Source organism: Rhipicephalus microplus, chromosome 5, assembly GCF_043290135.1.
Source record: "Rhipicephalus microplus isolate Deutch F79 chromosome 5, USDA_Rmic, whole genome shotgun sequence".
Lineage (NCBI taxonomy): Eukaryota > Metazoa > Arthropoda > Arachnida > Ixodida > Ixodidae > Rhipicephalus > Rhipicephalus microplus.
This window is the reverse complement of record NC_134704.1, coordinates 94933154-94946761: the sequence shown is the minus strand read 5'-3', so window position 1 is coordinate 94946761 and position 13608 is coordinate 94933154. Positions and strand designations below refer to the sequence as shown.

The following is a 13608-nucleotide window of genomic DNA, read 5'->3' as shown; positions in this document are numbered from 1 at the left end:
TTGGAGACTAAGCAAGAGGATCGGGTTCATTATACTTCGTTTTTGCTTATTCAATGTCGTGTTACTGTTTAGTACTTACAACTCTATACATATTATCATTTTTTTCTATTAGGCTGCAAACTTGGTGCTGAAATGAAACCAAAAGGCTCCTTCTGTCATTTTCAGCTTGCGTGTGACTCCTTTTCAAATTTATACCCAATAGCGACCTTGACGGAGATTCACACTTGCTAGGAGCCGTCTCGTATACACAGCCCAACTCACGGAACAGGCTGCAGCGTATGCTGCCCAACTCTCAGATTCAAATTGGATAGCCCGCTGCGACGCCGCAGCTCGTCAGATGAGCTCGAAAGGGACATGGCGTCTCTTTCGCAGTCTCATAGACCCCTCTCAAACGAGAGGGGAGGCGCAGAAGCAGCTCCGGCGAGCTCTGCCAGGGTACCAAGGCACTCCGGCACAGTTTGCGGATGCTCTGTGCGATAGGTATCTCTGTCGTACGGAGGACCCGCCTGGGCCGGCGTACACGTACTCTGGTAAGCCTGACCACCAACTCGATGCCCGTTTTGAGTTGCATGACCTTAAAGCGGCTTTAGCTAAAATGCGCAGGGGTACGGCTCCGGGGCTGGACCGCATAACAGTAAAGATGTTGGCGAACCTCTCTGACACAGCCTACCTCCATTTATTGGAATACATGAACGAGATCTGGGACGGCCGTGCGCTCCCTTCCGAATGGAAAACGTCACTTGTGACTTTTATCCCCAAAGCAGGCAAGGCCGTGAATACGGAAAATCTGAGGCCCATATCACTGACTTCGTGCGCGGGCAAGCTTATGGAGACGATGGTACGGGATCGCCTCTCCCCATACCTTGAGGGTAAGGCCTTCTTTGCAGACACCATGTTTGGGTTTCGCCCACACATGTCTGCACAGGACGTCCTTCTCCAGCTCCATAGGGCCGTCATACAGCCCATAACTATGCAACACAATGATAAAGCCATCCTCGCCCTTGATCTGAAGGGGGCTTTCGACAATGTTAAACACAGCAGCATCCTGGCTAACTTGAGCTCCACCGATCACGGGACTAAGGCCTTTGCATATGTCAGAGATTTTCTCTCTAAACGCCAGGCACTTCTTCGGATTGAGGACGAGGAATATGGCCCGTACATTATGGGAACACGGGGTACCCCACAGGGAGCAGTGTTATCACCGCTCCTTTTCAACATTGCTATGATGCGCCTTCCAAGCGAATTGGCCAGGGTGGAAGGCACACAACACGCAGTATATGCCGACGATATTACAATCTGGACCAGTGAAGGGAGCCTTGGTGAAATACAGGAACGCCTTCAGCAGGCCGCATCCATGGTCGAGGCGTACGCCAACGATTGTGGACTCCAATGTGCTCCGAACAAATCAGAGCTTCTGCACGTTAGAGCGAAGCCAAGAGATAAGTCAGCCATACACATCTCCCTGTCTTGGGTTCCCATTAGAGAGGTGGAGAAGCTCCGGATTCTGGGTCTGTTCATTCATCACAGGCTCAGACCGGACTCCACTATAGCGAAACTCAAGAGAATAGGCGAACAGGTAGGGCGCATGATCCACCGCGTTTCCAACAAGCGGGGTGGTCTGCGGGGCAGGGACGCGCTTCGGCTCGCCCATGCCCTCGTGACTAGCCGGATCCTCTGCGCCGTCCCATACCTTCGCACTAACAAGCAAGAAGACGAAAGAATAGATGCCATCATTCGTAAGGCTACTAAACGAGCTCTGGATCTCCCGGTGGCCACTTCCAACGCCAAACTGAGTGCGTTAGGTGTGCTCAACTCCTACCAGGAGTTGCGGGAGGCCCACCTTATGAATCAATATACGCGGCTCGTGCAGACGGCTCCTGGGCGCCGCCTGCTAAACCGCTTACATATACAGCACACTTGCACTGCAGAGGAGGCGGAGCGTATTCCGGAACTGTGGCGGCATATGCTCTCGGTCTCTCCACTCCCCAGTAACATGGATAAGCACACGCACGAAAGCAGGAGACAGGCGCGGGCTCGGACGCTTGAGAGGCAACACGGCTCCCGACCTGGTGTATTCTACGTAGATATAGCAGGGCCTTCGCCTACGGGATTTCACCGGGAAAAGCATGTCAATGGGCTCTCGTTCCGAGCACAAAATCCAGAACGCGCTGATGAAGTCGTGATAGCGCCTGCTGCTGCGGACCCCAACTCGAAAGTTATCATCACGGACCCCCGGAAAGCATGTGCTCATTACTTGGTAGGAGAGATATCCCCCCTAGCCAGCCAAATTCTAAAACGGGCTCTCGCTGATCCAGCCCCGAAACGCATCGTGTGGGATCCTGGCCATCAGGGCTTACGAGGTAATGAGGCCGCTGACGCGGCCGCCCGAGCGCTTACCCACCGGGCACCTCACCTTGGCTCTTATGACTCGGAGGCCAATACACCGCTGCTGCGGTTCAAAGAAATTCTGACCTATTATCGCGACACTCACCGCCTTTACCCGGCTCCTGCAAAGGGGCTGAGTAAGGCGGAAGAGCGAACTCTAAGGCGCCTGCAGACAGGTACTCTACTCTGTCCTGCAATCCTAAAACATTTCGATGCGAACACAGATGGGCGGTGCCCACACTGTGGGGAGACGTGTGATATCTTACACATGGTATGGGCATGTCCGAAATATCCCCACCTACCCCCTTCCCCTACCCCTTCCCGAGAGGCATGGGAGACTGCCCTCCTCAACTGCTCATCACTAGAGTCTCAACGGGCTCTGGTGAGACGGGCGCGAGTAGGGTCCTCGTCATGCGGTGTCCCGGACTAAGGACGCCGACCATGTAGCGGGGTCATGCTTTGGCCCCATACCTCTCTCGTTTATAATAAATGTTTTTCGTCATCATCATCTCGTATACAGGATCGAGATATGTATCACCGAGTAAGCTCAGTTTCGAAAATGATTTGTCTGTACCATTTTTGTCAGGGCCATTGCCATAGTTCTTTTTTAAAGGGGGGGGGGAGGAGGAGGTAAGTGTTCAAATATACTTTATGCGCGTTCGCGCGTGCGTTTGTGCGCGTGCTTGTGTATGCGCGTGTAAGAGTGGAAATCGTCGGTAGAAAACATTTTTGACCCCCCCCCCTCCACGTCACCCTGGCCGTACGCCAGTGCTTTAACAAAACTACCGTATTTACTCCTCTGGAACACAGGTAAAACGATGGCTCATATAGCACCCCGCCGAACGCGCCATGTGTGTCGTGTTGTTGCTAAGCCTTTTTCGCGCGTGTTTTATGGCTCGACAAATTTCCTTCGTCGAACATACTTCTTTCTCTGTGGTGTTGACGCTCTCCCTTGACGAATGTGCGCAGCTTCGAGAAGTCCTCGAGGCAGAACTCGCGGCAGCAGCAGCAACACCAAGGCTCGCAGCGCGTCGACCTCCTTAACGACAGGATGTGGCAGTGGCCCGATGAGCAGCCTGATCCGATGGACGTAGAAAAGGAGATAGACCGGGTGCTGGTACGTATATATAAGGGTCAGATCGGCGTCACTTGCACGCTCTGCATCGGGTACACTCATACCTCGCTATAACAAATTTACATCTCACATAAAAATAGGTTTTTTATGTCCGAAAGAGTTAGTTGTAAAGGTTTATTCTGAGCACTAAATCTATTGCACAACTATTCTCAATCACTTCGTTATAACCGATATTCCAATTGTACAAAGACCCGTAGTCCGCCTTTTGTTGACAGGGTGGCCAGGGAACTGTTGTACAGTGCTAGCGGTCAGTTTTTTCAATAATATAGAGTTTTAGTACTGCGGAATGGTGCTACGTACGCATCACGCAAGCGCCTTGCGTTACGTGGCGTCGTTTGCCACTAATCGGCTTTTAGAACGCCGTAGTACCCGCGTACGTACCGAGCGTGAAGCGTGTTGCGCCATCTGGTAGATCAAAATAGAAGCACGTGTTGTTGACAGCCAATGTGAGCCAATCCAAGTGTTATAGCCAGATTATGGCCATATTTTAGGCCACAGAGCCGGTCGGTGCTTGCCTTTCATGCTGCCATTTTGCAAAACGAAGTCTCGCGCTGTCGCGAACTTGTTCGAGAGCGGGGCGATCAGCTCATACGTACGCACGCACGCATCTCATGCGTGCGTACGTAGCGGCTGCGTACGTTACGGTATACGTTCGCGTTGCGGTCTGCGCATGCGCACTACGCAGATCGTGGCGTCCTTACGTACGCAACGCCGCCACGTACGCAGCGTACGCTGTACTAAAACTCTCTATTAATAATAATAAAAAAAAACACGCTAGCATACGCTTCCTTCGTCGATGTTGCGAGGCGACAACAGGGAAACGGAGAAGAGAAAGGGGGAGAGATGGGAGTGCGCGGTGGCAAGGCCAAGGGAAGGAATGCCTAGAGGAAAGGAGGGAGTGAGCATATGTTGGCATGCGAGAAGGGGGAGAGTAGAAGAGAAAAAGCTGCGCATGCGTAGTGGGAGGTGGACGTCGCCGCCGCGGGAGATTGACCCTGGCGAGAGATGCTTCGCATCTATACTTCATTACTTACATTAAGCGCAACGCTGTGGAAGCTATGCAAATAGTTTGACCAGCAAAACTTATAACTTCGCGCGTTTCGTGGTAACACGCGTGACGTTGGAGTAGTGCCAATGCACCCTCGCGTTTCTTTGTGCTCCTCTTTGGCATGACTCGCGAACAAAAAGAAAAGCGGGGTGAGCACAAAAGAACGCGGGCACTGAACGACCCTGTGGTGTCCTATCCTGCACTGACACTGAATGGCCAGGTGGCCGCCACTGTGTTATACCCAGAGTAGCGAGACTGTATGTGACGTCACATGAAAACCAAGCTATACAGCCGCATAATAACAGACGTTCAATGGCGTTTTCGTTTGAAAGGCACACAATGTCTTCAATTACTTCTCCCTGTAGTAACAATAGTAAAACTTAATTATTGGTGGCAAGAACGTGGAACTACTTTTTTTTTTGAACACATCGACTGCAAGAAGTCTTGCTAGCTTCTTGCCTCATTGAACGCATTGACGGCAAGAAGTCTCGCTAGCTAACCGAACGATGCTGTGCCCTCCTCTGCACTGACACTATCTACAGGCTTGACCACAAGTACGCGTAGGAGCGTGTCAGCACGTGGCCTTTTGGCTGCCTTATTGACACGGCGCCTTGCACTCTCAGTATGGAAAGGGAGGGAGTGCAACTTCTAGTAATTGTACCCTCTCTCGCCATAAAGAGATCGAGTGGCGCCGCGTCAAAAAGACACGCTTTGACACGCTGCAACGCGTTTGTGTGGTTTGGCCTTAAAAAAGATAAATTATCATGGTGACCGCCATATTATAGCCCCCAGTGCAGAAAACCTGTCTGTGACGTCTCATGAAAACTTTGTATATTTTTGTGCGTACAGAGGTTCTGTATTAAGTGGGACTTCTCATGTTACTGAAGATGGCAAAAGCAGCTGTAGGTAAAAAGAAAATTTTCTCACTATTGTTAGAAGCCACCGAGCCGTTGGTGATTCACCCTGATTACGTGACTGCCAGTCAGCGAGACATATTGAGAAGCCCTGCAACGGCTTTCCATGTTTCTTTATTTATGTACACTATACTACATACCTCCGTGGTCAAAGCTAGGACGGGCACAAAGTAAATACAAAAACAGTAATATAGTTATTTGTCAATAACTTCTAAACAAAGCATTTTCACATCATAGTTTCGAATCCAATTGCTTCACTATCGGTGTTTATTGCCTGACCAATCAATTTGCCCCGATTCTTCTTTTCTTCCTCTCTTCTTTAGTCTCGATGAGCACGCCGTGTCCTGTAGACATATTCCGCGTTTGCAAACAGTGGTAGGCCCCGTCGACATACTGAAGCGCTTCTAGCAATGAGGTACCACATAAGGTCCGCCCAGCTCGAATCTCACCACCGCCCTGACAACTCTGACAACTAGCACGGCAACTGCAAAGCTGCCTTTGAGTACAGTGGGTCGGGGAGCTCCCCATGTGTTCAAGCGGGAGGCTTCCCGATGCGCTCTGCTGTGAGACAAGTTTGCAGCTGCTTCGCCAGTTCTCACATGATCTTTGAGGATGGCGGCGATCTTTGGGCTGGGTGAACACCACGCGTCGTGACGTCGCTACAAGTGCCTCAGTATGTCGACGGTGCATACCGCTATTTACCAACATAAAATACATCTATACTGCTTAGCTCTATAGTATGGTAAGTTGGGTGAGTTGGGGTATTGTTACTTGAAAGACATGGTCCAAGTTTAGAATTGAGAAGAGACATAAAAAACGCCAACTCACAGCTTTCAGTTGGCATTCCTTTTTTCTCTACTTCTTTATGCTCATGTCTAACCTTTCGCCACATCCTTGAACTTACTGTTTCGCAAACATGTTTGTAGGAGCCTTACGATTGACTGTTCAACGGAGGAGTTCCAGTGCCGCCATAGAGGGCGGTTAACCTGTCTGTTTTGCATTTTTATAACTAAACAGAAAATGTTTCGATTGACGCCTACGCATGCAAATGGTTGGGTTGGTTCATACAATATTTCATGGCATTATGTATTAGTTGACATCCCAACATGCATAAATAAGAAAGCATTGGATTAACAGCCTATAATAACAGCATTCATATGTAGTTGGTAAGACAGTCTATAACCAGTCGGAAGCATTTTCCGGCCATTTTGAAAAAGTGTTGCAGGGTTTCTGTAAGGTGAATTGGTGCATAAGGTGGACAACCTGCGTGACGCATGCAGTGCAAAAGAAGCAAACCGATTTGTTACATTTAGCTGTGCTTATTTCTTCGTAGAGCCTAGTGCCCATGAAGAGTGCGCTGCTGGACCAGATACCTGAAGAGCCACACATTTTCGACCCTTGGAGCATAATTCTCTCCATCCAGCTGCCAGAGCCGTCAGGAAGACTTTTGCAGCGAAGGTTCCTGCTAAGCCACTCACTCAAGGTGTGTGTTGTTTTTGCAAACGTGGTGGTTGGAGCAGAATACCCATTTTTTTGCCGCACTGCCCAAAGAAAATTGTATAGTTTTAACATAAAAAACTCGTTTTATTGCTTGGTTCATCACTGATGCTTTGCTAATAGCACAAACATGCCAGAAGTATGTGATTTGAATTCGACTAATGTGTGCACCAACTCGTCTCACCTACTAATCTAACATGAATTTCATTAACTATTCTTTTTTTTCTTTCTGCAAAAGCAGTCAGAGTAAAATATACATTCATTTTCTACTCTTTTATACTGCTGGGTTCATAGAATTGCGCTGAACAAAAAATCATGCCCCAATGCTTCCCGGTCTTTCATATTCCTGCCTGCAAAAGGCATCTGACGCGAACCAAGATCTCATTTTTGAGGCTATAATTGCATGTTCTTGACATTAGGTACAGTAGACTGCGATTAAACGAAACTCTCTTAAGTGAAATTGCTGCTTCAACTTCCCCTATTATATGAGTTTTCCTACTTGAACATTGTACCCCCGTTTATCTTTCAATAAACGAAACTTCTCTTGAAGGAAACAAATTTTTCTGGTACCTTGAGGTTTCGTTTAAAAGGAGTCTATGGTAGGTCTATGTTAATTTTTTTTTTGCACAGTGCGTTTAAAGGGACTTATTCCCACTCGCACTTCGTTGGTACTTTCCAGCTTTTTTTTTTATGTGACGCTACGTTCACATCACTGTTTCAGTTTCCTTGGCTCAACATAAATATTTACTGTTTAAGGCAGAAAACTTTAGATGCCTCATCAAACAAGAAAAGTGACAGTTGACGAGACGTCACTAGACCGTGATACAAGAAAAAGAGAATCGGTACAGGCACTCTTTCTGTCCTTGTCTCTTCTTCTGTAGCTAAATCATAACTACTGATAGTCTTGCACTGTGCAAATATGTTGATTCGCAATCACCAGCTAGCCCAAGCATCTGTCTTATCACGGTACAATTTGACATCATTATAACATCACCGAGGATTAAAATTGGTGGCATCATTGTGACGTCACAACATGGTGTGGTATGATGACCCCATCGCATCGTCGCTTGCTTGGTTAAAGGTGGACTGGTCGCCAATTCTATCCAAAACCATGTTAGAGGGATACTGATGGCAATTTTCGAAGGTGTTTTCACATGACCATACAAATCTCCTGTATACAGAGACAGCTCTGAGCAAGGGTGAAGCTCGGCAGACGCTGATGAGGTATTTTATTTTGCTGATAAAATCAATTTTCTCGTAGCGCACTGTCAGCGCCGACACTAGTCTGATGCCAGGCCAGAGTGCAAATTTTGGCCACTTCACGCCTCAGTCTCGCAAGTTGTGACGACGTCAGGCACCGAAAATTCCAAAATGTCTGCTTGTGCGTCATATCGAAACAGTAAAAATGGCCCATCGTGAATCACCAACGGAGCCATGATGTCAAGGGGCGTTGGAAACATTACTACATCTTGTATGAGCATGCAACGAGAAGTTCATAATGCGTAATGACGTCAAGGAATTAAAGCTACCTTTAAAAAAAACACAATAATAACTTTTTCAGAGTGCACTCATGCTTCACAGTTCATGATTTAAATTCTTTAGGATATAGCCTTTCATTTGACGCAAAAAAAAGAAAAAAAAAAGGAGCTGGAAATTTTCGTGTTAGTACCCCTAAGTGCAGGAAGCTTTATTTGAGAGGAAAGGGGGAAGGGAGGGGGGTCAGAAGAAATAAGAGAACACGGTTTCCACCTTCGAGTGTTGTTGGGTGCCTGCTTAAAAGACCGTTAGAATTCTGTATAATATCTGTAATGATGTGATACCAAATTGCTGTCAATGATTCAGCTATGAATTTCGACCTCTAATGTAACTAATGCGAGCCTGTTCAATTTTCTAGGTACATCTGTGCTGTGTGGTACAGTACTACTAGCATTATACAAAATGTCTATTTATTTGAAAGACAGCTATAATTTTTACAGCAGCGTTACCTTCACATTGCCTTAACATTTGTTCTTTTATTTTCTTTCTCCCGGTGCTCAATCGGCGCAGTATCTACACTACTATGTTATGATTCAACAAGACGCGCCCACCAACTTCAACATCTTCGTAAAAGACACGGAGCTACGGGTGCCCTGTCAGCCCACGCGCGAGGACCCCGACCCACCTACTTTTGGAGAATTCGGCCTGTGGAACGGAGCCGAACTGGTTGTTTACGATTCGGACTACGGCGAACAATAGTGCCACAACTGAACTTTATATTTAGGTGGTTTAGTGACCTTTCAAACTTTACTTCTTTACCCGATGGCTTCTTCGTAACAAGACCAATGGTTCGCACAAGTGGCGTTTGGTACAGGCGAGTGTGCATACAAAACAGTGAGGCTGCTGTATTCGACACTTTGGAAAAATCTAAGATCTTCAAAATAACCCTACTCTGCTCCTGTCAAACATCAACACGGCGTCTTTCGTACGAACGTGCCTCGTAGAATGAAACTTTCAATAGTTGTAATCATTGATATGTACGAGAGGTAAAGTTAAAAAATATACAGAAGTGAAACTGCGTAAAAAAATTGTGTGAAGAAAGTTACGTGCACCCGCTTAAAAATTTCAGCTCTCCATCTTCAAGGCACGCTCCAAATTTTTCCAAACAGCTGGAGAAACATTGCAATGAGAAATATCTGGCATACAGTCTTTGCCTGTAAGTCTCTGTATATATAATTGCCTTTTCCTTTTCTTCTAACATGATTGAGTTGAATTCATTCACAAATCCAGCCCCGTCCTGTCACTAAGCATTGTAATACCTAAGTGCGCCACTTCCATAAATGCCATTCTGTTGTTATACTTGCGATGGACTTCTAGAATGGAGAACCACATTACCATCATGAATTATTTCCTCCTTTTTAAATTAGCATTTTCTCCTTTTCATTTATGTAGCTGGATGCATGCGACTTTGGTGGCATGATCCAACAACAAGCCTTCTGTCTATGGTCATTGTTCGGAGGTTATGCAAGAATTTTCGTGCACGTGCAAAAACAGTTTGATCTTGATACACTTCGGAGGTTTCTTCTTTTTACATCTTTCTTTTTTAAAAAGCATCACAAGGTGTTGCTGAAGCCACAGCTGCGCGGCCATTTGTTTCTTTTCACTCGTTCTAGTCTCTTACAGATTTTCTCCGTGAGACTTGCATTTTGAGTTTCTGCATGGAAGTAGTCGCTGTTCGGACTGAATTGCTGCTGTTCAATCTGTGTTTGGGGCGAGTACAGCGATAGAGAACACTGTCATGTGTCTATATACATTGTGTAATGTGTAATTGTACAGTGTGTTGTGTACATTGTGTAATGTGCATTGTGTAATGTTTATATATACGTATGGACAAGTTCTTACAAGACTCATAGAACAGAAGACGAGCTGTGACATCTTTGTGTGAAAGTAATGCCCCACTTGTGTGTACCCAAGCTGCTCTAGTCAGAGGCCTTGCTGATGTGCCTTATCATAGCATGAATAAATGCATTCTGTGTTTCTGCCCCACACACGCGTGCATACATGAAAGTTTTGCCGTGGTATCCCAAGCGACACTGAAGTCATACAAGTGAGCAATGCTGTCGCGGGTGTCCTGCGGCGAACGCAAGTTAAATGACAGCCGCAGAAGTTCTACATCGAGAGACTACGTGTCCCGGTAACTGCCACCGTGAATGTGTAAGCAACAATGGGGTTACTGTACACTGTATGTAACTCTTTTTTTTCTTAGTTTTGTCTCGGGGCATGTGCTCATGTTTGACAAGAATATGACTAGTCACCACGAAATGTTGAGGCTACGACGAAACCAAAAACTATGTCATGCAAAAATCGCCCAGTAACGAAGTATAGCGAGGAGAGAGAAACCTTTTTAGGAGGAGCGATTTTGCCGGCGTATAAAAGTTCTGTACACAGTACAGGGGAAGCACATTGAGAACAAAAAGGCCCTAGGAAGAGGACAGCAAGAAATAACAACAACAAAATATCATACGGTTAATTGATAGAGGGAACTTGCGAGCAGTTTTGTCAATTTAGCCATTTCGGAGCTAGATCTAGTTATTTTGAACTCTGCTAGCTGCTGAAAAGTTGATTAAGCTACGAGTAGCTATTCTAGCATTTTTATACAAAAATTATTTCCTAATTTAGCTATCTTATCTAACTCTAGTTGTTGTGTATTGACATTTACTGAAATATAAGTGGTGAGCAATGAAAGCTTTTAGATATACATGAAACCAACACTCATTTCATCCTAGGAAAGCATAGGCAACATTGTGTTTTGAACTGTAGATTTTGTAGAAAATCGAAGGGAATTAAGTGGAAGAAAAAAAAAAATGAAATACCATCGAAAAAAGGCGTGATTTTTTGTCTACTTTGATTCCCCTTGATTTGCGATTAAACGTCATGACGTGCACATACACACACAAAAGAAAACACTCCACGAATACAGCTTTCCAAGTGAAGTGATTCAGAAATCGTAACGATAGCGTCATATTCAGCGGCAAAGGAAGGATGACGTTCTGCTAATGGCTGATATAGACTGATAAATGTATGTACCGCAGGAGTCATGGCCATTTACTGCCACAGCTTCACACTTCTGCCCTTTCATGATTTTCGAGGAAGAGTCCCTCGTATGCTTGTTTAGGATTATGGTAGGGCAGATTACGTTTTTTTGTTTTTGTTGTTAAATGTGTACTTTATTGTAAGCCCACTTTAAGCTTTCTCATCTTTTTCACCAGATAAGATGTGAAAGGCAAACATTTCACGAATTAAAGAGAGGAATTTCATGCAAATGATAGAGGATTGAAGACATTGGCTTCAGTGACACAGGAGTTAAAAGCCATAAGTCCTCCCCCAGGTGACAAGCAGAGCTTACTCCCATTTTACATCTTGACCTTGGTGTCGCCTGAACTGCATGCATCTTGGATGCACCTTGAGGCACTTTGACATTTCACTAATTAAAACAACGAAAGTGATCGTTGCTTTTCCAACGTGCTCCTATACTCAGGCCTCCTCCCGAGTGATGCCTATTAAAAAAATATCCGAAAAAGAAATATTTGGTTGTTGTATTGTGTGCTGTTTGATTCCCTTTTCAAAATTTTCGAATGTTCGCACACCTGTGAAGTTTTGCTCCGAAGCCTTTCCAGCTCCTCTTTGGAAGACGCGCAAGACTTGACGCTTTGCTCAAACAACGCCTGCCCTAAGTTATTGTAATCAAAGCGGAAACACTTTTCTCTTCTTTCATGCATGTTGTACAGAGTTATGTCTGAAAATGTCTGAAAAAATAATTTAGCTACTCTTTTAGTTCCTTGGTCAATATTTTTCAACCATTTCTAGCTCGGTACCTTTTTCAACCCAATGTCCTATACCGAGATGTATCGGTGCTTGTGAAATATAGCGTATTCTGCTTTGGAGACGAGTACTTTCTTTCTATTCTGAAGCACCACACTTGTCAGAGTATGGCTTACCGGTGAAACTAAGGCGGCACATATATTTATTGATTGGACGCTGCGTCAAGGTGAAGTCTATTAGAGAGTCTCCAGGTGACGAGGAAAATGATACAAAAGTCTTACTTTAAGTTGGGGTCTATAAACCGGAGAAAGAGCAAAAGGGAAGAGAATCACATGCACATTACCATGTATGTGAAGTACCATGTTAAGTTAAGGTAGAATGAAGGCAGTTCTGCTGTTATAACAGTGAATAGCTGACATTTCCTTATGCTCAGAATCATTTGCACGCAGCAAGGCACTACAATCGAGAAATTATGCCTGCCTTTGGCGCATACTGTGCAGATTTCTGCCGTCTTACGCTTCATGTGAACAATAACATTGTCTATAATAATCCAACCATACATCCAGTGGCGATGTGAGAACAAGCCCGCATGTACGCTGGCGACTGCCGCATATTGACGCTTGCAAAATTCACGATACAATACTATGAAGTCTACAACGCGTTTCATTTATGTTCGTTTATATGCATGTTCGATATGTACGAAAGGTGACCTAGTTCGCAGCATTAGCTGCACCAAAACGAGTGGCGTAGGTGTTCGCTTACGCTGCGCTTGGCGACAGTTGCGAAGGTCACTTTGTAACTGAAGCTTCGACAGGTTTTCTGTATTGAGCAATTCCCATGAGTTTCTCGAGCTCCATAGTCGACGCCTTATCCTGTAAAGAAAAATGAACCTAAGAAAATATACACGTCACAAGACATCTGCTAGGTCAAGTGTCACAGACATTCTTTAGTATTGGGTACAACGAAAGTCCGAGACATTTTCTCCTCAAAGGCGGATGCACACAGGCCTGCACAAATGGGTGTGCACTTCATAGTGACATCATGATCCGGGCTGCATATACCGCCCAAGCAGCGATGCCAGCTGCGTAACGATTTCGGGACACTGTTTTGAGGGGCTCAACTGTTTAGCAGGAGCCATAGCACGTAGATGATGGACTGACTCTCCACACGTCTGGGAAGGTAAAAATGTTCACGAGCAAGCACAGAACCGAGCATTAGCTAAACTGAGGCTCAAAAGAACGAATGATGACCACGTAATCGAAACGTGGGAGGCCATGCTCGTCCTCATGAAACAGAATCACCAGGGACAACTCGTCGCCAGGGCCAAGAGG

At 45.8% G+C, this 13608-nt stretch overlaps 1 protein-coding gene across 1 annotated transcript; it reads left to right on the top strand.

The window, feature by feature from the left end:
• Positions 1-1099: 1099 nt before the first annotated feature.
• Positions 1100-2836, top strand: LOC142817322 (uncharacterized). The gene has a single exon (XM_075894358.1). The coding sequence runs from the start codon at positions 1163-1165 to the stop codon at positions 2813-2815; it is 1653 nt and encodes a 550-aa protein (XP_075750473.1). The 5' UTR covers positions 1100-1162; the 3' UTR covers positions 2816-2836.
• Positions 2837-13608: the final 10772 nt, after the last annotated feature.

Bases quoted from the DNA above. Each gene is read 5' to 3' on its own strand.
- LOC142817322 (XM_075894358.1), top strand. From the start codon at position 1,163: ATGGGAACACGGGGTACCCCACAGGGAGCAGTGTTATCACCGCTCCTT.